The 22,182-nt window shown below is 45.0% G+C and overlaps 1 protein-coding gene across 1 annotated transcript in view; it reads right to left on the bottom strand.

Moving 5' to 3' along the window:
• The window catches only part of PECAM1 (platelet and endothelial cell adhesion molecule 1), a 55,180-nt gene that overhangs the window by 21,893 nt on the left and 11,105 nt on the right, over positions 1-22,182 (bottom strand). The window contains exons 4-13 of the mRNA XM_082678394.1: positions 19,827-20,132; positions 16,420-16,695; positions 11,333-11,581; positions 9,786-10,061; positions 6,340-6,627; positions 5,607-5,714; positions 4,475-4,502; positions 3,713-3,789; positions 1,324-1,377; positions 223-285 (exon numbers count right to left, since the gene is read on the bottom strand). Coding sequence (XP_082534520.1) covers positions 223-285; positions 1,324-1,377; positions 3,713-3,789; positions 4,475-4,502; positions 5,607-5,714; positions 6,340-6,627; positions 9,786-10,061; positions 11,333-11,581; positions 16,420-16,695; positions 19,827-20,132 — 1,725 coding nt within the window. The remainder of the gene's footprint in view (positions 1-222; positions 286-1,323; positions 1,378-3,712; positions 3,790-4,474; positions 4,503-5,606; positions 5,715-6,339; positions 6,628-9,785; positions 10,062-11,332; positions 11,582-16,419; positions 16,696-19,826; positions 20,133-22,182) is intronic.

Raw genomic sequence — 22,182 nt, 5'->3', positions numbered from 1 at the left:
TAGTATGATAAATAATAATTAATGAAATTTTACACCTCCAAACATGGGTGGGTGTCACTGCTCCTGCCTTGGGTATGTCCAGCCCATCTGTCTGCAGACCACCTCCCTTCTGAGTGATGAGGGTGACTAGATTCTTGTCCGGGGGCCACGGCACAGCCCACCCTGGCATCTACACCCAAGCAGACAGTAAAACATGGGGAATCCCTTGAGTGATGGTGTTACCTCTGTGAGGCTCAGGGGCGGTCACTTCCACTTCAGTGTACTCCACGTCCAAGGTCAGAGGCTCTGCTCGAAAGAACCACAGCAGCCTGCGGTTAGACAGAGTCTCCTTGGGGGGTCTCGGACCACAGTAGAGATTTCTATTCAAGTGATCGAAGAAGTCTGTATTTTAACAGGGAAGCTGGATGCAGGCTTAACTCCATTCTAAGTGGGCGAGAAAACTCAGGCTGGGAGAGGTAATGAGGAGGCCTGCACTCCCGGGATGTGGAAGGACCCTCCGGCTCAGGTCCCGTTGTTACCACAGTGTGAGGACTTGTAAAGCTCATTAGATACAGAAAACAGCCGGCATCGGCCACAGCAGTTAACTATAAAAGACTTCTCCAAGGCCACAGGCACAGAACGCTTTCTCCAAGATGGAAAGGATCTCAGGAAATGGGGAACGGGGTCCCCAGCCCCAAACTGCTTTGAGAGTATGAGGCATACACATAGGAAATCAAGTTACACCCAGAATGGAACTTCCTGATTCAGAATGGGCTACGAAATAAATCAGGAGTATCTCCCTTCTCTTGGATAGTAGAGTCACAGGTGTTTTTTAATATAGCATTACTGCAAATCATCATGTTGTACACTTTAAACTTACACAATGTTATGTGTCAAGTATATCTCAATAAAGCTGGCAAAGAAAGTGTTAAGAGGCTGGGGTGGGAAGAAGTACTCAGGGTACTTTAAAGGTAGTGGAAATGTTCTTTTTTTTTAAAGGATGATGGGTATGCAGTTATTTATTGAATTGCTATTGTTTATGTTTTATACATAACTTATAAATATTACTTTGTATCTACATGTTTAATAAAAATGAAAAATACATGAGAAAAAACAAAAAAAATGAAAAATACACTATAAAAAATAAAATAAAATAGCACTGCTGCTTATCTTTAAGACAAGTAACAAGAGACACGACAGCATCTCTGGAGAAAGCAATAGGCATCTCCATTTAAGAGACATGAGGAAATAGCCACAGGCCTTAACAGCTTTTGTTCTTTTCCTAGGGGTCTTTTATATAAAAGCAAAGGTTTCTAATTTTTAAAAAGTTAGATAGATGATTACCTTTATTTTCATTTAATGGCTTCATTGCATGGTTTCCAACATCTTCATTGTAACCTAGTTGAAAAATAACAGGATGAGTGACAGTGGAATTCCTAGTTTTCTATATAAATTTTAGAAAACTCAGTGCCACTAACAAAAGGAGTCAAGCCCAAATTCTTCAGTGTAGTTGGCAACCAGCAGTGTAGCTGGGGTCCGAATACCCTCCTGGTGGCCCTGGGCCCCATCCAACCCACTGCCTGGTCTCTTTCTAAAACCGGTATGACGCCCACCATCGCATGGGAGGGACATGGCTACTTATGAGTTGTTCAAAATTCAGAATTGTTCACTAGAAGCAAGCTCAGAAGAAATTAAGCTTAATTCTAGAAGGGGTGAGCCAGTGACCACAAACATGAAGGATACTAGTGGACCAGTATCATTCAGCTGGAGAAATGGATCCATGAGAACATGGTTTAAAGATATTGCAATATCTCCAGGCTGCCACCTGGGCAGGAGCAAAATCTTTTTGATCTTTTTTATCAAGTTGTTCTTTATTAAAAAGAACTCTTTCAAGTGTTACAAATATTACTGCTGAAGAACACATGGTTTTCCATTCCATTCCATTACGTATTTACAAATTACTATTGTGATTACTAACATACATTTATAAACTGAAATAATCCATGCAGAGAAAATATAATAAGAATTGGAGTATTTCCTGCACTTTGGAAATTTGGAGGAAATTCTATTTTAATATAAGTCTTTATCAGCATTTAATTTAGAATATCATATTTTTGTTCTTAAGTATAAATACAAATTACCAACAGAACCCACTTTATACCACAAAGAGGTATTTTCTCTATAGCACTGGATTACTTTTTGCTAAATATTCACCAAACTTTTCCAAATGTAGTTTCTTCAATGACATATTTGCTCTTTTCCCTTTATTGGCACATTACTCTTATTACGACATATGTTTTATTTTACTTTTTAAAAAGTTTATGATTCAGTACTATAGGAATTGCTCATTTCTCAAAAGATTTCTCAGGAATGCCCTGTAAAAGGTGTATTCTAAAAAGTTTTTATTTTGTGCGACGATGTTACAGAATTAGAAAAGAACATCAGGGGACTTCCCTGGTGGTGCAGTGGTTAAGAATCCGCCTGCCAATGCAGAGGACACAGGTTCGAACCCTGGTCCAGGAAGATCCCACATGTTGTGGAGCAACTAAGCCTGTGCGCCGCAACTACTGAGACTGTGTTCAAGAGGCTGCAAGTCACAACTACTGAGCCTGCATGCCACAACTACTGAAGCCCGCGTGCCTAGAGCCCATGCTCCGCAACAAGAGAAGCCACCGCAGTGAGAAGCCCACGCACCGCAACGAAGAGTAGCCCCCCACTCGCCACAACTAGAGAAAGCCCGTGCACAGTAACAAAGACCCAATGCAGACAAAAATAAATAAATTAAAAAAAAAGAAAAGAACATCAGTGTTTAATTCCCAAAACTGTCTGGGACAGAACTTTTTGTGTGATTTAATCATGGCCCCCTCTGGGAAACAGACAACACCCCTGCTAAAAGGTGTGAACAATTTTCTCACAGACATAATGGGATTAAGAACACCTGGGATTGGCTCCCCACCCTATAGATCTGACTCTCAAGCTGTGATAAACCTCACAACCAGGTATTCCATTATTGTACCACTATTTTTTTCTTTTTTTAAATGCCTCTATCAACAGTGGGATCTTTAAATTGGTTTCCCACTGGGGCAAGTTTGAAATGAGACTGCCTTGTGTTTGCAATAAATAATTCCACCTGAGAAGATGTTTTATCAATGCCTTCTTTTTTTTTTTTTTTGCAGTACGCGGGCCTCTCACTGTTGTGGCCTCTCCCGTTGCGGAGCACAGGCTCCGGACGCGCAGGCTCAGCGGCCATGGCTCACGGGCCTAGCTGCTCCGCGGCATGTGGGATCTTCCCAGACCGGGGCATGAACCTGTGTCCCCTGCATCGGCAGGCGGACTCTCAACCACTGCGCCACCAGGGAAGCCCCCAATGCCTTCATTTGATAGCTGGTCTCTCTCTTACAAATGAAGAATGATTTCACTTGCACAGCGTCCAGTGTGTGAAGAGAACCCACGCGGGTGTCCACAGCATTATAATTATTCTCCACCTTTCATTCCTTGGGATATTTAGAAGGTGGTGAAATTAGAGCACAATGTTCTGCCTTTCTTCTTACACTTTTGTTTTGCTTGTTAGCTCACCACCCAATGACTGATTAGATTAAGTGTCCCAGCTTGAAGCCAGAGTTTCCCTTCCAACCTCACCCCACCGCCCATAGATTCTGCTTCTCAGAGGGACAGGAGAGTGTACAGCAAGTTGGGAAAAACTCTTAACAACTGCACAAAACCATGACGGTACCATAATGTCTGTTGGCTTCAGTGTTGGGATCTGACAACGTCTTCTCATTGCTGGAGTTCAGAAGTGGTGCTGCTGGCCTTAAATTGAAATTTAAAAAGGAAAAAGAAATAACATTTTTTTGGCTCTAACTCCAAACCAACAAAATAATCAAGGAAAGAGCATGAGAAAATCAGGAAGAGTTTTCTGAAGTGAGGAAAGTTTTACTCTCTCATTTGGAACTAATGCTTTCTTCAGCTCTATGATTATTTGACAAAAACCCTTTTGCTGTTGAAATAAGTGTCCGGGCCAAAGGGCGCACAAACATGAGGAGTCCTTTATGAGGTGAATCCCATGTCGGGAGGGGATTCCTCATCCTGTGTTATTGTTTCTTTCAGGAACAGAACGATAGTTTCCATGCTTTGGGATTTTAGATCTCAAGAACAGTAAAAATAGTACAACCATTTTTAAGGCAACTCTATTTTGCCAAGTAAGTAAAAACATTTTAAATTCCACCTACCATTATAATTTCATAAGGAAAAGTGTAGACAGGACATGACCTCAGAATAAAGCCATTCCTTCCCATGAAGGACAGTTGGCAATCTTCCACTGAGACACAGACACACACGCATACACACACACACACACCCCTACACCGCTCACACCCAAGGTCCTAATTTTTCTGAGTTTGCCAAGAACCACTGAAAACTTCCTAATGACAGGAATCCCTCCAGACAAGTCTATCCACACCCATAGGACAGCCACCCCTCTTCCAAGCACACTGACCTGGACATCTCCACCGGCATCTGCTTGGCTTTGAAAGACAAAGAAAAGAACCAAAGTCAGTATAAAGAACCCACAACCATATCAGACAGGAACACTCATTTCAACCATATTTGACTTGTTTGAAGATTGAATACCCATAAAAAGAGAGAACAGAAAGCCAAATATATTCGCACTTTTTTAAAAAGGAAAATAAACGAAGCAGGTCTTCTCTTGGTCTTATACCAAGAGATTTCACATCATGTTCCCTGAAATTTGACATTTCGACTGTTTTAGCCAGAAGCAACTTCCCATCATGGAATGTGACGGAGAGGAAGACAACAGCACAGGAACCAGATGAACCAGATAAATGGGCAACTGTCTCTTTGCTTCAAGACCATCTCCAAAAGTAAAGGCTTAATCAATCCCCGAGCTTTTAATTCCAAACTGGCCTGAGGCCAAGGCCAGACTCAGCCTTAGAACTGTTTTCCCAGGGGGGCTGCCCCTTTCCTGCTTTAGGAAAAAACCCTCCTCATCCCATCTGTCTCATCCCATCCCAGGCAGCAGCACCAACAGGGATAAGCAACCCGTCTTATCCCCCCAAAATTTTTGCAGACTTTACCGGTGCTGTGCCCTTTTGCTTGCATCTTGCTTAATTGACTCTGATTCCTGAGTGTCCATGAGTAATCCTGGCTTCCCTCCACACATGGCTAACCCCAAGCACAGGGTAGAAATCGTGGCACAACCAGAAGATTAACTGGGAGGCATTCAGCGTGTGTGGGTGTCTCCACTCATGCCCAACTCTACCAACTGTAGGACTAGATGTTGCCAAATCCACACGAAGGGCTGCTTCTGACCACATGTAGATGCAACTTCCCCCCAAATTCATCTTTTCTGGGGAGCCCAACTAAGAAACCAATTGCTTTCACTTCTGCCTAGCTAAATCCAGGGGCAGTAAAACCTCCACACCCACCAAAGCCAAAATCTTTGGTTATCAAGGTGACCCCCCAGGAGGAAAACGGCTGTCATCAGGCACATGTCCTCGACCCTCACTGGAGCAGAGCACTTGCCTCCCGTGAGGCTGAAACCCCTCACATCCGTGACAGGTTCCCTGGCAGGGCAGCCTGTCAGAATGGAATGAAAGGACTGTGCTCACCCTTGGCTTTCTTCAGAAAATAGCATCTGGCCCCAAGTATCAAGGTGGCAATGATCACTCCGATGACAACCACTGCGATAAGTCCTTTCTTCCAGGGGGCGAGATAGACTGGAAGTGCAAAAAAATTTTAAATCGATCAGTTTTTCCTCTGCCAGCAAGAAATAACATCAGCGCTAAGCAGCAAATAAGACTGATTTTTATATCCTTGTAACTGATGTCTTTCACTGAGCATCTACCTCTGAGGGACTCTGTGTTCATAGGAGGGGCAGAAATAGTTGTTTCTGCTATAAAACGAGTCAGTGATGGTCTGAAAGGACCATAGGACTGAAGGAGACTCTTCATAGGGTGTCTGTTCACCCTTCCTCGTTCTCCATAAATCACCCTCTGCCCACATAGGTGGGCTTCTCTAAAACCATGTCTGTTCTGTATGACCCACCCCTCTTGACCACAGGTGGTCCATGGGCGCACATTTGACCCAAGCTGGTGTCTCTCCACCGAGATTTTGTAATTAGGACTGTGTGAAATACTTCTAATTCCTTATAATAATCAATTCCTCTTTTATACTTAATTTGAGTGGATTTTTATTACCTGAAACCAAAGAGCCTGGCAAATGTGCTGATCCCTTACCCCTCAGTAAAATGCACCAAACTCCCACCCACTTCCTCTGACAAGTGCTTTTCTAGCCTTGCCCTTGGAGCTCACACGACATTTTGCCGTTGAGACCTCGACTCACCTCTGACTGTCAGGGTGTTGCTTTGGAGGACATTTTTGGAGAGACTGGCTCTGTTGGAGGCCGTGCAGTAATACTGTCCCTCCTGCTCCTTGCTAGCCTTTGGCTTGTGCCAAATGGCATGGGTGTCATTCAAGGTGACTTGGTAGAAGGGTTTGCCCTCCTTTTCTTTGTAAAACTTGTATGTGATGGGACTAGATCCTTCATTCACAGAGCATCGAAGCACAATGGGCTTCCCAGACTCCACCTCCTCATTCAACAGGATAGAGAGCTTGACTTCATCCACCGGGGCTGGAAAGCAGGAAAGGGATTAGCACTGAGAAGAGAAGTGGGGAAGAGGAAGAACCTGACACGGCCACTGGTCAAGACCAGCTATCTGTGACTGTGACTCAGACTTGGACTTTGCCTTTTATTCAAGTCACTTGTGTTATCCCACGATCTTCACAGTTCCTCCCCCGATTAGCCCAGAAGGGCAGCAATGGACACCTCCTGCCCTCACATATTGATTAGACACAGGATGCTAGGGACACCTCCCTTCACTTACCACCTCAAGTATTACTGACCACTTAGCTCAACTATACGATTAACTTATGTGTTCTACTAGGGTCTGTTCTGGGTGAGTCTGTGTGTGAGACTGTGTGTAAGTGTGTAAGTGAGAGTGCGTGTAAGTGATTTCTCTCCCTCTGCTTACAAAGATGCATGGCACCTCCAGATCTTACGAGCAAATAACCTTGACGCACTGCCTTCTCGAGCTCTTGTCCTGTTTCTCTCCTCCTTTGAATGATCTAAACCAATTGCCTGCATGTCCTCATTTCCCACTTTCTTGTTAGCCTGGAAACCTGACTTCTATCCCTCTGCTTCTGAAACTGCTCTGTATCTCTGGTTTTGAAGAAACTCAAAGATGACCTGACCCCTGACTAACTCATCCCTGAGTTCCCTGCAGGTCCAATCCATGGTAGATGTTCTTTCCGTCTTCCCATCCTTGGCCTCCCTACAGCTCTTGCCTGTCACCCTGCCCTTCCTTTGGAACTCAGCTTTCCCTGGGCTTCTGTGAAGCCTCACACTCTGATTCTCTTACCTCCTCACCTGCAACTCCCTCTTTATTTACCATTTTTTCTTCCGTTTGCCCCTTAAATGTGGACTTTCTGCAAAATTCAGTCCTCAGTTTGCCGTCTCCATTCTCGTCTTTGGTGATTTCATCTACATTATAGCTTCTATTTGCAAATTTAACACATAAACTTATGGCATTTAATGCCTAGATATATAGCTCTAGTCCAGGTTACTTCCCTGAATTTCAAGTCTTGACTTTTACCTGCACTGAGGTAAATTTATTTCCACTGAGAAGCCCTGCCAGCCTCTCATTCCCAGCAGATCCAAGAAGAACTCATCTTGCTCCTATAGACAGACCCTTTCACTCCATGTTCAACCATTAAAATTCTGATCCTAAACTGTCTTCCCAAGTATGTTCCTGTTAGTGTCAGAATGAACCGATCAGCAGACCAATATCTGATTTATGAATCACCCTCTTGTGAGTGCAGGGCGTGGCCAAGACCATGGAGCTGCCGATCCAACGAAAGGGGGCACCAGGCCTGGGATGGGATGGTGGGGGTCAAGCACAAGGACAGACTCCTGGAGGGTGCAGCCTGACCTGACAGCCTGTCTTCTTGTGAAGCACAAGCGGGTGGTGGCAGGCCAGGCTCAGGAGCCAGACTGCCTGGCCTCAGTTCCCGACCCTACTGCCCACCAGCTGTTTATCTTAATTCCTGGTTGCCTCATCGTAAAGTAAGGATGATATTAACATGGAGCTTACATGGCTATTGTAAGTATGAATGGGAATAATTTACTAACAAACTTCACACGGGGTTGGACATGTGGTCAGAGCTCAGTAAATATTAGCCACTAATACTGACTCACTTCAAACCAAGAGTTTCACATGGGCTTCTACGTTAGCTTCTTAAGGTACTGTAAGGTCTGAAGTCTCCACTCCTTCTGACTGATAGGACCAGCAGGTTAAGCTTCCCGAGACCCCATTCTCAGCATGCCCTCCTTCTCTCTTCTGGCCCTTCTCTGCACACAGGACAAACCCCCAACTCCTAAGACTGGCAGCTGATGCTCTGTACAGTTGGGCTCAGTTACTCTACCAGTTTATATCCAATGACTCTCCATTCCCAATCTTTCTTTCCAGGCATCTGACTTACCCATAGCCTTTAGAGCTGCTCCCTGGAGCCTTCTGATCACCTATTTGACTAGGCTGGGGACCATCTCTGGCCCTCTCTGCCCACCCACTGTTGAACCCTGGCTCCTGACCCAGCTCTTCCCACTCAAGCTAGATGATATCTTTCATGCCTTAAATTCCTATCACCATCATTGTAAGGAGAGTTCGTGTGACCATTAAACATGTGTTGCCTGGTAACATTTTTTTCTATATTTGTTTGCACTGTTATTCAAATGTGTTAAATTGTTTCTTCACTATTTAATCAGGAGATCCTGTGTTTATATCATTGTTTATATCCTGTCATTATATCATTGAAAACAAAGAATATGTCTTCTTTTTCTGTATGCCCTACGGCATGAGAGACTTAATATATATTGATGTTAATTTGAAAAGTATTGTTTCTCTTAGGCTATACATTAATAGTAGGAGGAATCAGGGAGTTCCCTGGTGGCCTAGTGGTTAGGGTTCCAGGCTTTCACTGCAGAGGGCATGGGTTCAATCCCTGGTCGGGGAATTGAGATACCACAAGCTGCACGGCATGCCCCACCCCCACCCCCCCAAAAAATAGTAGGAGAAACTACTGTCCAACTCAAGATGTCCACATGGCACATGTAGACAAGTAGTTATTAAACAAAAAGGAGGAGGATGAAGAGGAAGCCTTTTTAAGCTTTTTACAAAAAGATGCAGAACGTCTCAGAGATGCAAGTAATGGGCACTCCTAAAGCCTCCGGAAAGGTACAAGACAGAGGCTTGAGGAAAACGATCCATCTCAGGACAATGGTATATTTCTCTTGAGTATGAGAGTCCTAGTGACTGTTAGCCTGAAGCTCTGACTACTGTGGGCTCCACACACAACAGAATTTGCCCCGCCGAGGGTCCATGGTGGAGAAGAGCTCTGGTCTACAATTCTCAGAGAAGACTGTCAGTTCATCTAAACATGAGCAAATGCTAAGGGAGCCCCAAAGCACAACTTCTGTGCTTCCTCAACTTGGGACACTTTACGCTTATGATTTCAGCAGTTCACTTGAAAGGTTCTGAAAAAGGATGAACTGGCCACACTGATAACCCCCAGATATTTTCCGGCTCCATTTACTTGGGCCTTGGTCTGCTTTGCCACACGTCACGTTCATGGACTTTGCACAAGTACCACCCACTTCTCTTGTCCACCCCAAACCTTTGAAAACGTGAACTAAAGCCCCAGTCCCACATGGATTCTTCTTCCCACATGACTTACCTATCACCTTGACCTGCAGAAGTTCGCTGACCAGTTTGGTATGGGAATGGCAATTATCCGCGATGCAATGGTATTCTACATCTTTCATTGGGTTATCTTTGAATATTGCGGGCTCATTGGAGCCCATGCTCTGACTCGCCAAAGTCTTACTTGCTTTTGAAAGCTGATAAAAAATGGGTGAGGTTCCGTTTATGGATTGACAGCTGACTTCTATGGTCTGTCCTTTTATCACCTCAGACCTGGAGTCATGAAAAATACTGGGCTTGGAAAGCATTTCTAGAACGACAGAGAGAGAGAAACAATCTGAAGCAAAACATCCAGCCTAAGGGATTCCGTCTCCAAACTCTGGGCTTGGCTTTCTCTGTCATTACTCGAATTTAAAATGCCTGCCTGCCTTATCTACCTTTGGAGGACTGCTTTAAGATTCTTGGGGAGGGAGCGGGAAAGAGAGTAATATAAACAAAAAAGGATGGCACAAATTCCGGAAGAACATTACATCCCCCTAAATATATGCTTATTTTTTCACATATCTTACGTGCACATACACACACATTCATACCTTTTTTTTGTATTGAGAAAAGACACAAGAAGAATATTAAAAAGTACAAGTACCCAAACAGAATATATTTTAAAACAAATTCTCAGTGCCTCAGCCTCTCCTGATAGTAAATTTCATGCCTCAGAAACAAGAATTATACTAGGTTATTATTTAGAACTTAGCTTATTTATAAAGCTAATAAAATGAAATGACCTCCTCCCAAGAGCTACAACAACAAAAAGAATTACAATGGAACAACCCACATTCGTCTCTTCCATTATTTCCTTGTGAGGTAGATGACTGCTAAACCCTGCTTCGGTTGAGACTGAAATCTTGGCTGGATTTAAACGGAAGGCTAAACTGAAGGATCATGATGAGTAAGGACAGTGACGGTGACAGCTTGCCTGGTGTTCCACATCCATTTAGAACCCCGCTACTCAAAGTGTGGTCCAGGGCCCAGCAGCACGAGCATCCCCAGGGCACTGGTGAGAGATGCAAAACCTGGCCCCATCCTGACCTGCGCTGTGCCCGGTTTTGCATGCACATTCAAGTCTAAGAAGCCCGGCTCTGGGTGGTCCGAGTACCTACTTCTGCCCACTGGGAGTCCAAGCCCTTCGGGTGAGCCAGGATAGGGATCAAAAGCTGGAACTTAGATCTTAAAGTTTAGTGTCGACTAAGCAGTGTTTCCTCCCTGACCCTTTGGGTGGCTGCTTGTTCAAGCAGCAGAATCTTGCCGATTCAGAGGCCACACCATCAGCATAAAGCCACAAAAGCCATGAACATGACTCTTGACAACGACATTTTCCTTGATGCCTCTCTCCTGTACTCTGAGCAGAAATACCCACTTGCTGCTGTTTGGTCTCTCCTTTCCACTCCTCTCTCTTTCCCCCGAGTTCTTACCCCGCCTCAGTCTGAGCCGCCTTCAGAACACAGAGGGTGGCGCCTGGCAAAAAATTCCCTTTCTCCCATTCAGTCCCAAGACCCTCAGAGTCAGCGAGGACGTACTCACCACACACAGCTATCTGGACCGCATTGCTACTCTTGACCACCTTGCCAATGCCCGCAACGCAGGTGTATGTTCCACTGTCCCACTCTGAGGCTATCTTAGTGAAATTTTGAGCCTGCGACACAACCACGCCTCCCTTCTGGATGGTGAAGTTGGCTGGAGGTGCCCCTGGGATGGAGCACCACAGGTTCAGGCCTTCCCCCTGATCCAGACGTGTGGCGGAAGATTCCAGCTTTGGCTTGGAAAACAGCTCTGAAAAAAAAAACAGTGAGTGGGAATGGGGTGAGATGTTTCTGGGTACCGGCCCGAAAGCCCATTTATGGAGAGGCCTTCGGCCCAGCTGCTTTTGACAGAACCATTTCCCAACTTCCTGCACAAAGTTTTCCTTTGCTTCTCATGTACCTGACGATCACACAATTGAAGAGCCAGGGTTCATTCTTCACCTGGGATTCCAATGGCAGGTTTGCCTCCCTCATTAATCCAATTTATTTCACAGACATGGATTAGAAAAATTTTGCAACTTGTAATGCAGCAAGTAATGACTCAGACATTCACCCATTTATTCATCCACTCACTCATTTCATTCCCCAAGTATTTATTTCAGGCCATCTCTGTGCTTGGCATAGGAGAGACAGCAATGAAAAAGAAACAGTCCTTGACTCCAAAGTTCTTAAGTCTAGCGGGTGATTCAGATAGTGTTTGCAGTAGAGCCCACAGAGGGGACACAGAACCTAGGCTTGAAGAATCAGGAAAGAGCTCCTGGAGGAAGTTATCCAGGCAAAGATGGAAAGTATCACAGGCAGAGAGAATAGCATATGGAAGGCCTGGCAGGAGGTTCAAGCACCTCAAAGTTCAGGCAGCCTGGGACATAGTGGGAGTAGAAGAAGAAGGCTTGTAGATCTTCAAGGAACTTGGGAACCACATAAAAAAGCGTGGGTTATGTCCTCAGGGCAGTGGGAACCATGGAGGGTCTGGGTCAGGGGAATGGCATCGGATGTGTGTTGCAGGGAGATCTTTGGGAGGAGAATGGATGGGGTTGGAGGGGCCCAGACTGGAAGCAGGGGGCGATGTAGTCCAAGCTTGAAGCAGGGTCATGGCATGGGGTTGGGGACAAGTGGCAGCTTGGCCACCATCCCTCCAGCACTCCCCATGGAGAAGAATGAAGATGCCACCTGAAGCCTCCCAAGGTCAAACACTTTGTAAACTATAACATGCCATGCTACTGTAAGGAGTTATTAGTACCATAATGTAGGTTGGATGTCAACAGTAGTAAAGACTGAGGCTGTATTTCAAGAAGTCTTGCCATCTCCTAATTTAAGTATCCCCTGAACTATATCAATATTTTATAATTATGGTGAATGTCTTTATTTTCAGCAGCAGGGAAATTACTAATTAACTACTTAACCATTGTGGAGACTTGGATCCTTCATGTAAGCAAATGTACAGTGACTTCATGGTTATGACCCTTGATGCAGAAAGAAGAAGGAGCCAGTAATGCTTGACACTATCTTCATATTAAGAAAGAGACTGAGACTCAAAGTTTCTCTTAGGAAACCTTCTTAGAGGTTTGAGAATGCAACTAGGAGTCAGGGACCAAATTCTACCTTTGGCTCTAAATTTATCTGCCATAGAGGTTTGGAAGTAAAAACCAACACTGTCATCGTCTTCACTGATATTCCACAGATGGAAATAGAACTCATTTCCATCATAATCAGTCCACAGTGTCTTCCTAGTTTCCTTGACAGGGAATAAAATAAAACTGCAAGTAAGGTGATATCCCAATAATTAATTCATTAAGGCATGTTCCATCTCTCTGTCCTTCCATATAATAAACATCGACTTACCTCTTTTCAGATCACCATCAAAAGCTCTAGGTTAGGAGTGGGGAAAAGGAACCAAAGAAACTGACCTCCTTAAGTGCCTTACGATCTCATTGGACAAACACCAAAAAATGTGAAAAAAATGACAGGAAGAATCCCACAGCAACAACTCTACATTTAAAAACACGTAAACAGGGACGTCCCTGGTGGTGCAGTGGTTAGGAATCCGCCTGCCAATGCAGGGGACACGGCTTCGAGGCCTGGTCCGGGAAGATCCCACATGCCACGGAGCAATGAAGCCTGTGCGCCACAACTACTGAGCCCGTGTGCCACAACTACTGAAACCCACGCACCTAGAGCCCATGCTCTGCAACAAGAGAAGCCACCACAATGAGAAGCTTGCACACCGCAATGAAGAGTAGCCCCTGCTCTCCGCAACTAGAGAAAAGCCCGTGCACAGCAACGAAGACCCAATGCAGCCAAAAATAAACAATAAATAAATAAATTTATTAAAAAATAAAAACATGTAAACAAAAATGCAAAAAATATAAAACAGCTTGCTAGGGTGGGTGCACAGTGGTTTAGAATTAGGAATACGATGTTGTCAGGGAATCTCTGTTCGTAAAGGAGGTAACTTAAACAGACCAGCTGGACCATCATGGGGGTTAACAAGGATGGGTCTTTTGTTCACTCACTGAACAAATATTTACTGAGTTCCTACAATGTGCCAGGCTCTGTGCTAAGTATCAATGTTGTCAGATGAATTGAGCCACAGACCTGGTCCTTCAAGAGCTCACCCAGGGCGGTGGAAGGATGCTAAATCTTTATAGTGACAGTTGACATGAAGACAGGAGAAGAGTGTGATGGGGACTGAGGTGTGACCATGGGACTCTGCCTGGGGGAGCCTAGAGGGAGATTTGCGGCTTGGTGTTTAAGGACAACAGAGGTTTTCCAGTGGCCAAGGGGAAAGGATGTTCCAGGCAGAGTGGGATGGGATGTTTGGAAGGGGGTGGAGTCAAGGTGAAGGCGGCTAGGCCCCTGAATAATGATGTCGAATAGGTGCTTCTCCTACAGGTTGGCTGAAGGATGAATTGGAGCAGAGATGCTTGGGGAACCCCTGCAACCATCCTGGTGTGAGGGCCAGAGTTAGGGTGTGATTGTAGAGACCAGATGAAAGGGCAGAGTTGAGAGTCCTGGCAGCACTTGGTGGCAGATTGAGTCTGAAAAGGTGGACAGTGAGGGGTGAAGGAAACCCACTTTCAATCCAAAGACAAATTACTAATTCAGTGATTTTTATGTTCACAAAATTATTGTGATTCTCCAACATCACTACATAGAGCCACTTACAGTGAGGCTTGATAGCAACAGAGGAGTGGAAAACCAGATGCGTAAGTGGGCCTGGAGCCATGTCCAAGGGCTTGCAGCACTTGAACGCGGGGGTGTTGCCTGCCAGCCCTGGCCTGGCTCCGGTAGCTCTACGTGGAACAGGACCACAGAGCACCAGGCTGAGGGGGTGGGAGAGGCAGGCCGAGTCTAACGCTGTGCTTTCTTGGGCCAGGGCGACTCATCTCCTGGTTGACTTGTGTACCCCGCATGACTTGGACTTCTGGATGTGGGGGATCAGCTACAACAATAGTATCTTATGGTCCAAAGATGCTTTACGTTTCCCTCAGGTAGGCTGGCCTGAGGGGTCGGGGTGCTGCTCTAACTGGTGAAACGGCCCATGTGTTTGTCACGTGGTCCCTGCAGCTCCCACAGCAGTACCCCCATCCCTTTAATGTAGTTGTTCATTGCATTGCATTCTCATGATCTATTTATGCCTGTGAATTCTTCGAAGGCAAAGCTTGGCCTTAGGCAGCTCCCTATCCCCCAAAAGTTGCCCAGCATGCAGAAGGTGCTCAGTATATGCTGAACTGAATACTGTTCTCTAATGAGATAATTATACTTTATCAGTGAACGGTATGTGCCACCAAAACACTTGTCATTCTCAATAGTAAACTAAATTGCTAGCAGGGCCCCACACAGGCCAATCACCTGGTTGGGTAGTTGGCAGCCCACCTATGATCCTGGTGACTGTCACTGTGACTATACACTCTATGCTTGACACAGAGGAGGCTTTCAGCAAATGAGTGAACAAATGATGAATGAATGAACACTTTCACTTGGGAACCAAGCAGTGCCGACTCTCTCTGCCTCTGGAACACTGTTATCCAATGCTCATCTGTTCAGTCAACAAATAGATATGAATGCCTAGTATGTGCCAGGCACTGTTCTAGGTGTTAAGGATATAGCACCGGATAAAACAGATAATGTCCCTGCCCTCATCAGCTTACATTCTAGTGCCTGAATACAACACGGGAAGAGGCAGAGTACTTTTTTTTTTTTTTTTTTTGGCCGCATGGCTTACGTGATCTTTGCTCCCCAACCAGGGATCAAACCTGGGCTCCAGCAGTGAAAGGGGCCAAGCCCTAACCACTGGACCATCAGGGAATTCCCAAAGTAGAGTACTTTTTGAAAAGGAAAGCCAGGAAAAGGAGGAAGGAGTCCAACGGAACTTTTAGGTACATGGGTTTGGAACTCTAATAGGCCTGGGGGTGACCCTTGCTCTAATTGTTGGGTGAGTGACCTAACCTCTCAGCTTCAGCTTCCACCTCCATAAAGCCAGGATCATAATTCTTACCTTATACTACAGTTGTGAGCTCGAAATGAAAATGTATGTAAACCAGGCATACAGTATTCAACAAAGAGGAATTGGGACTATTATTTTTGAGTTTAGTCATGCTTTCTCATTCCTGACCCTGTCATAGGACCTGCACATGGATACAGGGATCTAGCATAGTATTTGGCACAGAGGAAAGAAAAACGTGATGTAATAACAGAAACGCCAGCTGACACTTCACTGAGTGCTTACTCTATATGCAGCCCTTTATGGCAGGGTGATGTCCTTTGGTCCTTGTAAGAGTCCTAGAGGGCTGTCATTATCCCCATCTCAGAGTTGTGGCAAGGAGAAGGTCAATAACGCACCCAAGGTCACAGAGGTACTGAGTGGCTGGGTTGGGATCTGATGCCACAACCTGCACCCTCAACCACCACAGTGAGCGGCTTACTTGCTCTGTACTGACTTTTCCCCACCAGCACCATGGCCCTGCCTGAGCACATGCATTCAGACCAGCAGGAGCAGAAGGGTCAGCTCTCACTGTCCATCCTGGATTTCAGCACAGCAGCTTCTTGAGCCCGCCATATGCCGACACCCTCCAGCAGCAGCCCTACCTGTTATGTTGACCACGATGCTGCTGACCTTGGATATGCGGCTGGCTTCCACTTTGCACGTGTAGTTGCCGTTGTGCTCCACCGTGGCCATCACTGAGTACACGGCCTCGTTGCCATGCCTGCTGTGTGCTACAATCACCTTGTCCTTCTGGATTATGATTTCCGGAAACGACTGGGCCAGGTGCGTCACTTGAATGGTGCACTTGATGTGGAGATCATCCCCTTCTATGATCGTTCCCTTGGGGCTGATGTGGAACTTGGGATTAGAGAAGGATTCTACAAGAAGAGGACAAGCTGGTTGGATTCAGGTTCAAACCTGGGTGAGGGGGAAAGGCACTTCCTCCCCTTTTCTGTTCTTTTTCATACCAACCACAGTTTTTCCTTATTAATTAAAAAAATTCAACCTTTCCTCTCAAAAACCGTAGCCAAGGCTGCTTTGATGCTCCCGCCCTTCTAGCTCATTCTTGCATCTTCAGCCTTCTTCTTAACTTCAGTTCTCTAACTTCCTTGAGCTTCCCAAAGGCCAAACCATCTTCCCTAGATCTCATCTACAGAACTTTCTTCAAATGACCTCAGAAATCATCACAGCAGTGACAAACAGACTCTCCCCCTGCCCACCAAGGATTTCCTAGGTAATTATCACACCATTTCATGGACCTCTGGCATTTCAGCCTAGATATTCCATCACTTTCCAAAGTGCAGCTTCGTGGAAATGCATATTTAAATAACCGTATGCCCCCCAAAAGTGATTTCTAATCTATTCTACCTCTTCTGTAAAAATACTGGTTGTGACAGACTAAATTGATTTTATGACTCGTGCAGTTTGAAAAACACTGCTTTAATAAAATATGGACATGGGTCAGATATCAGGGTGTTGGATCTTCAGGAGATGGTGAGAGAAATAGGGCCAGGCCTTCGCTCCCACCAAAAAAACAGCAGTGCGTAAGGGAGTATGTACACAGATTACAACTATGTAAAATGTAGATAAGAACATTAAAAAATGCCAAAAGTGAATTCGGAGTAATATAATACTTTAATATTCTTTTTTTTTTTACTGTAAAGTCATTTAAATTCACAATAAAAAGGTATAATTAAAAAAAGTCTTTTCCTGAGTAAAAGTCAAAAAGAGAGAGCATCTAACTCCAGATGCACCAGAGATCTAAATGCGGAAGGAAAAAAAAAGTTAAAGCACAGAAACAGTAAAAGAAAACACAGGTGCATGTTTTCTTTAATAATCTTGGAGTGTGGAGGAACTTTAGGTGTGAATCACAGAACTGGATACCGTAAGGAAAAAAGATGCATAGATTTTTTTTTTTTTTTTTTTTTTTTGGCTGTGCCGTGCAGCTTGTAGGATCTTAATTCCCAGACCAGGGATCGAACCTGGGCCTATGGCAGTGAAAGTGCTGAGTCCTAACCACTAGACAGCCAGGGAATTCCCAAAAGATGCATAAATTTGATTAACTAAAGATTAAAAGCTTCTTCATGGAAATAAAAAATAGGACACATGACAAACTGAGAAAAATATTTGCATAGTACCTGAGAAAGAGCCCATTCCTTTAATTTATAAAGGGCTCAAACAGATCAACCAGAAGTGGTAAATATGGGCAAAGTGTGTATGAACCGGCAGTTTATGGGGGTGGAAATGTAACAGACCAATAAACATAAAAAGCATACTCAACCTCATGGAAGACCAAAGAAATACAAATCACAGCAATGATATATCACTGCACCTCAATCAGATTGCCAAAAATAACAAAACATTGATAATATTCTGTGTTGGTGAGGATGTGGGAAAATGGAACACTTTTGATGGAAATGTTCGTCCATTTGGAGGAGCACTTTGGCGATATCTTTCAATACTGAAAATGCACAAAACATTTGAATCAACAATTTGACCAATAAATAATAATAAAATACTCACGAAAGTACAGAAGGTATAAGTATGTGTAAGTTATAAGTATAAGCAAGATTGTCTTAATAGCAAAAAAGTGGGAAAATACCTAAATGTCCATCAATAGAAAACGAGGCAAACATATTAGGGCACAGGATTCCGAGTTGCCACTAAAATGATAAAGATCTGTATTTCCTGATATGGACAAAAGTCCATATATGTTATGGTTGTTAAAAAGAAGTTATAAGGTAGAATGTTTGACTGGTCCTATTTTTTTGTAAAAACAAAGAAAAACAAGCAAAAATTGTGTGTGTACATGATGAATGAGCAGAACAAGTCTAGAAGACCACACAAGGGTTTTCTCTGAGTAGTGGTACTTACTATGAAGACTGTCATTTCATACTTTATATAGTACTATGTTTTCTGAAAATTTAACCCACACCATGTATTGTAATAAGAAACATATCGTGTATACAAAATACTATATATTATATATACATAATACTATACAGTAAATATATACACATAAATAAAGTATTATGCATACACGTTGGGCAGAGGTGAAGTAAGGTACCAAAAGCAGAGGGTCGTTTATGATAAGCTTTAGGGCTCCTATCCCGAATACATTTGCGGCTCTCTGCAGTAGACTGTGCCTTCTCCTGATTCCTCCCTGCTTCACAACTGCTTCCCTCTCAGGTCACCGGGAGCTGCTGGTTGCCTAACCTGGAGCTCTGAGCTCTCTCTGTCCTGGACACTGACACCCAGGCTCCCCTCTGCTGTTGCCTTTCTCTCCTGAGAGCATTTCTCAGGTCACCTCATTTGTTTCCTATTTGTCCAATGTCTTGGGGATGGAAGGGTGGGCAGAAGAGTGGAGTCCCTCATCAAATGTGGGAGGCAGAGGGACTTCCCTGGGGGTCCAGTGGGTGAGACTCCACGCTCCCAATGCAGGGGGCCCGGGTCCGATCCCTGGTCAGGGAACTAGATCCCGCACGCATGCTGCAACTGAAAGTCCGCATGCCGCAACTAAAAAAGATCCCGCGTGCTGCAACTAAGACCCAGCGCAGCCAAAATAAATAAATTAAAAAAAAAAACAACAAAAAACCTGGGCGGCAAAGGCTGAGGACCTGGCCCCCCTTCCCTCTGGATCCCCTCCAGATCCTACTTCCTGGTGTCTGATCCTCACTGGCTTAAAGCCATGGTTTCCAAACTGCAGGTCACACAAGGCATCATTTCAGGGAGTCGAGGCCAGTGCTTTAAAAAACTGAAAGAGAATAGAAAGAAAAATAGCAAAATGCATCGTATATTAAGGTTAAGTGTTGTTGGGAAATATATATGTATATATATATTTTTAACTGTGTCACAGTCAGAAAGTTTGAAAAACATAAAGTGATTAAGAACAGTCTTGAGACAGCAGTCCAGCCAGAAGGCCCCAGCCCCTTTCCAATTCTGGGCTCTTCCTCCCCAGACCAAACCAGCAAACCAGAAAGAATGATAAAAAGGAGAGTAGGACTCTGACCCCTCACGGTGACCAGTTCACTCCTGATGGATCTAGAGGGCTCCACGTGGGTCCCCGAAACGATCCTCGCTTGACATTGGAACCATATAGCGTGGTCTTGCTCCTCAACTGTGAATTTCAGCGTCACAAAATTCTGGTTCTGGGAAGTTTTTTCTCTTTTTTGCTTGACGCCTTTTACATTTAGTTCGAATTTTTCAATTGTGAAATGTATTGGAGCCTTTTCCTCTGGGACAGAGCAGTTGACCATCACGACCCCGCCTTCTATGACCTCCTTCTTGTCCAGCGTCACCCTGGGATCGGACACTCCTTTGGGGGAAGAGAAAGTCCGTTAGTATGTTTGCTCCAGTGGCACAAGCGTCCCTCAGCTGAGTCACTGTGGCTGACCCATCTGAGGGTTCTTTTGTTTTGTTCCCAGAACCTCAGTGCTACCTACCAGGTAATTACTGAGCGAGTATGTTTCCAGCACCGTACCAGGTACTTTGAAAAATATAAAATTTGTTTAAGATGTGGTTGGTGCTTTCAGTGTTTATAACTCCATTAGGAAGGCAATCATCCCAACTGATAGAGTTAAAAACAAAACAAAACAGCCAGTATTTATGGATATTATTGTGATTGTTGTTATAATTTATTGAATGCCTACCACAAGCTAGGATTGACTTTATATCCATGACCCAATTTTCTAATTCTCATAATAAAACTCTTGGGTGGGCAGGAAAGAGAAAATTATGCCCATTTTACAGATGAAGAAGGTAATACTCAGAGAGATTCAAGACTCATCCAAAAACTCACAGCCGTCAAGCCCCAGAGCTGAGACTCGACTCCAGGTCTGTGTGACTCCAGAGCTAGAGGTTGGGGGGGTCGGGGGAGAGGAGGGAGGCGTGGCCTCTCCGTTCAAAAAGCAAAGCTGAAAATAACCAAGCATCAGAGTGTGTCATAGAGACAGTGAGTGACGGAGCAGTAGGGAAAGGAGGACGCCCTCTTTGCCTGGGGGGATCAGAGAAGATCCTAGAAAGGAATAGGGCCTGAGAGGAATCTTGAGGGGAGGGGGTTATTTGGACACATGAGGTGGGATGAGGGCTAAGGACAGGCATTTCAGGGCGCACGTGTGCATGGGGATCTGCTTGTGCCAAGTGATAGGAGTGGCTTTTCAGGAGGGCCGTCCGGAGCCGAGGAAGGGCTGGAGGGGAAAATACAATGGGTAGTAAGCCAAGGTCAGATTCGGGGGAGCTAGGAAAGCCTGGCTGAGACTAGATGTCCCATCCAGCCCCCGTGGTCTGGGGATCATGAATTCCACCTTGGAGTCAGACAGACTTGCTTGTATCCTAAAACTGCCTCTTCCTGGATGTGCCACCTCCCCCAGTCACCTAAGACTCATGAACCTCTTTTCTTGACCCACCCAGGTCAGTGATGGAGGGCTGTCCTCTTGGGAAGGAGATCTGTACTGTGTTCTCACCACTGCTGTCACTTCTGGTGGCAGCTGTTTGAAAAGGTGTTGCCCTGCCCCACACGAGCTCCGCAAGGGACGGGGTCATGTCTTATTCATGGTTGGGTCCTCAGCCTGGCTCAGAGTGGGCACTCGATAAATGGTTGATGAATGAACGAATTGCCTTTTGTCTACTTCAAAAACCTATCATAATAATCAAGAGTTGGACAGGCCAACTGTGGAGTCAGAGAGATCTTGGTTCTCACTCTGGCTCTGCCTTCTACGGGACCTGTCCACCCAACCTCTCCGAGTGCCAGCAGCCACACCTGTACATGGGAGGGACCAGGCTTATCTGCCAGTGCAACTGCAGGAGGAAAACGCAACATGTGTAAAGCACTTAGAATTGTTTATCTCATGAGGGCCTGATAAGTGGTATTTCTTATTACTGGAGGTAACAATAGTATGAATGACTATTCTGATCACAGAAGTGAGCTCAAAAGTGCAGAAATGACAGTTATGCCAGCAGCTGTCAAGGAGGCACAGGGCTGAATTCACAAACTGTATCCATTAAATCATCCAAGTTTGCCAGCGCATTTCTTTTCAACGTACATTTCCCAAACTCTTGGCCTGCCAATCTTTCCTCATCACTAACGTGAATACCTGGACCTGTTGGCTCCTCCCCTGTCTGCAGTGGAGATGGAGGAGGGCTGGTCTGCATCCCTGTGGCTGTTGCCCCTGGTGACACAAAGGGATGTCTGGCCAGCCGTGCCCCGACAGACCAGAGGACACCCAGGGAGGAACTGGCCTGGGGGGTGATGTAGTCACGTTCTCCCCTGTGAGCCTCAGAGCCTGACGGGAAGGTGGCCAGAGGTTGTATACTTTTGAAAGGAAAATGCCCCCAAACACTTGCCCACTGGTTCTTCCTGCTTCATG

Source organism: Grampus griseus, assembly GCF_964374135.1.
Source record: "Grampus griseus genome assembly, chromosome: 20".
Taxonomy (NCBI): domain Eukaryota; kingdom Metazoa; phylum Chordata; class Mammalia; order Artiodactyla; family Delphinidae; genus Grampus; species Grampus griseus.
The sequence above is the reverse complement of the archived record's forward strand: the minus strand, read 5'-3'. Positions and strand labels throughout refer to the sequence as shown.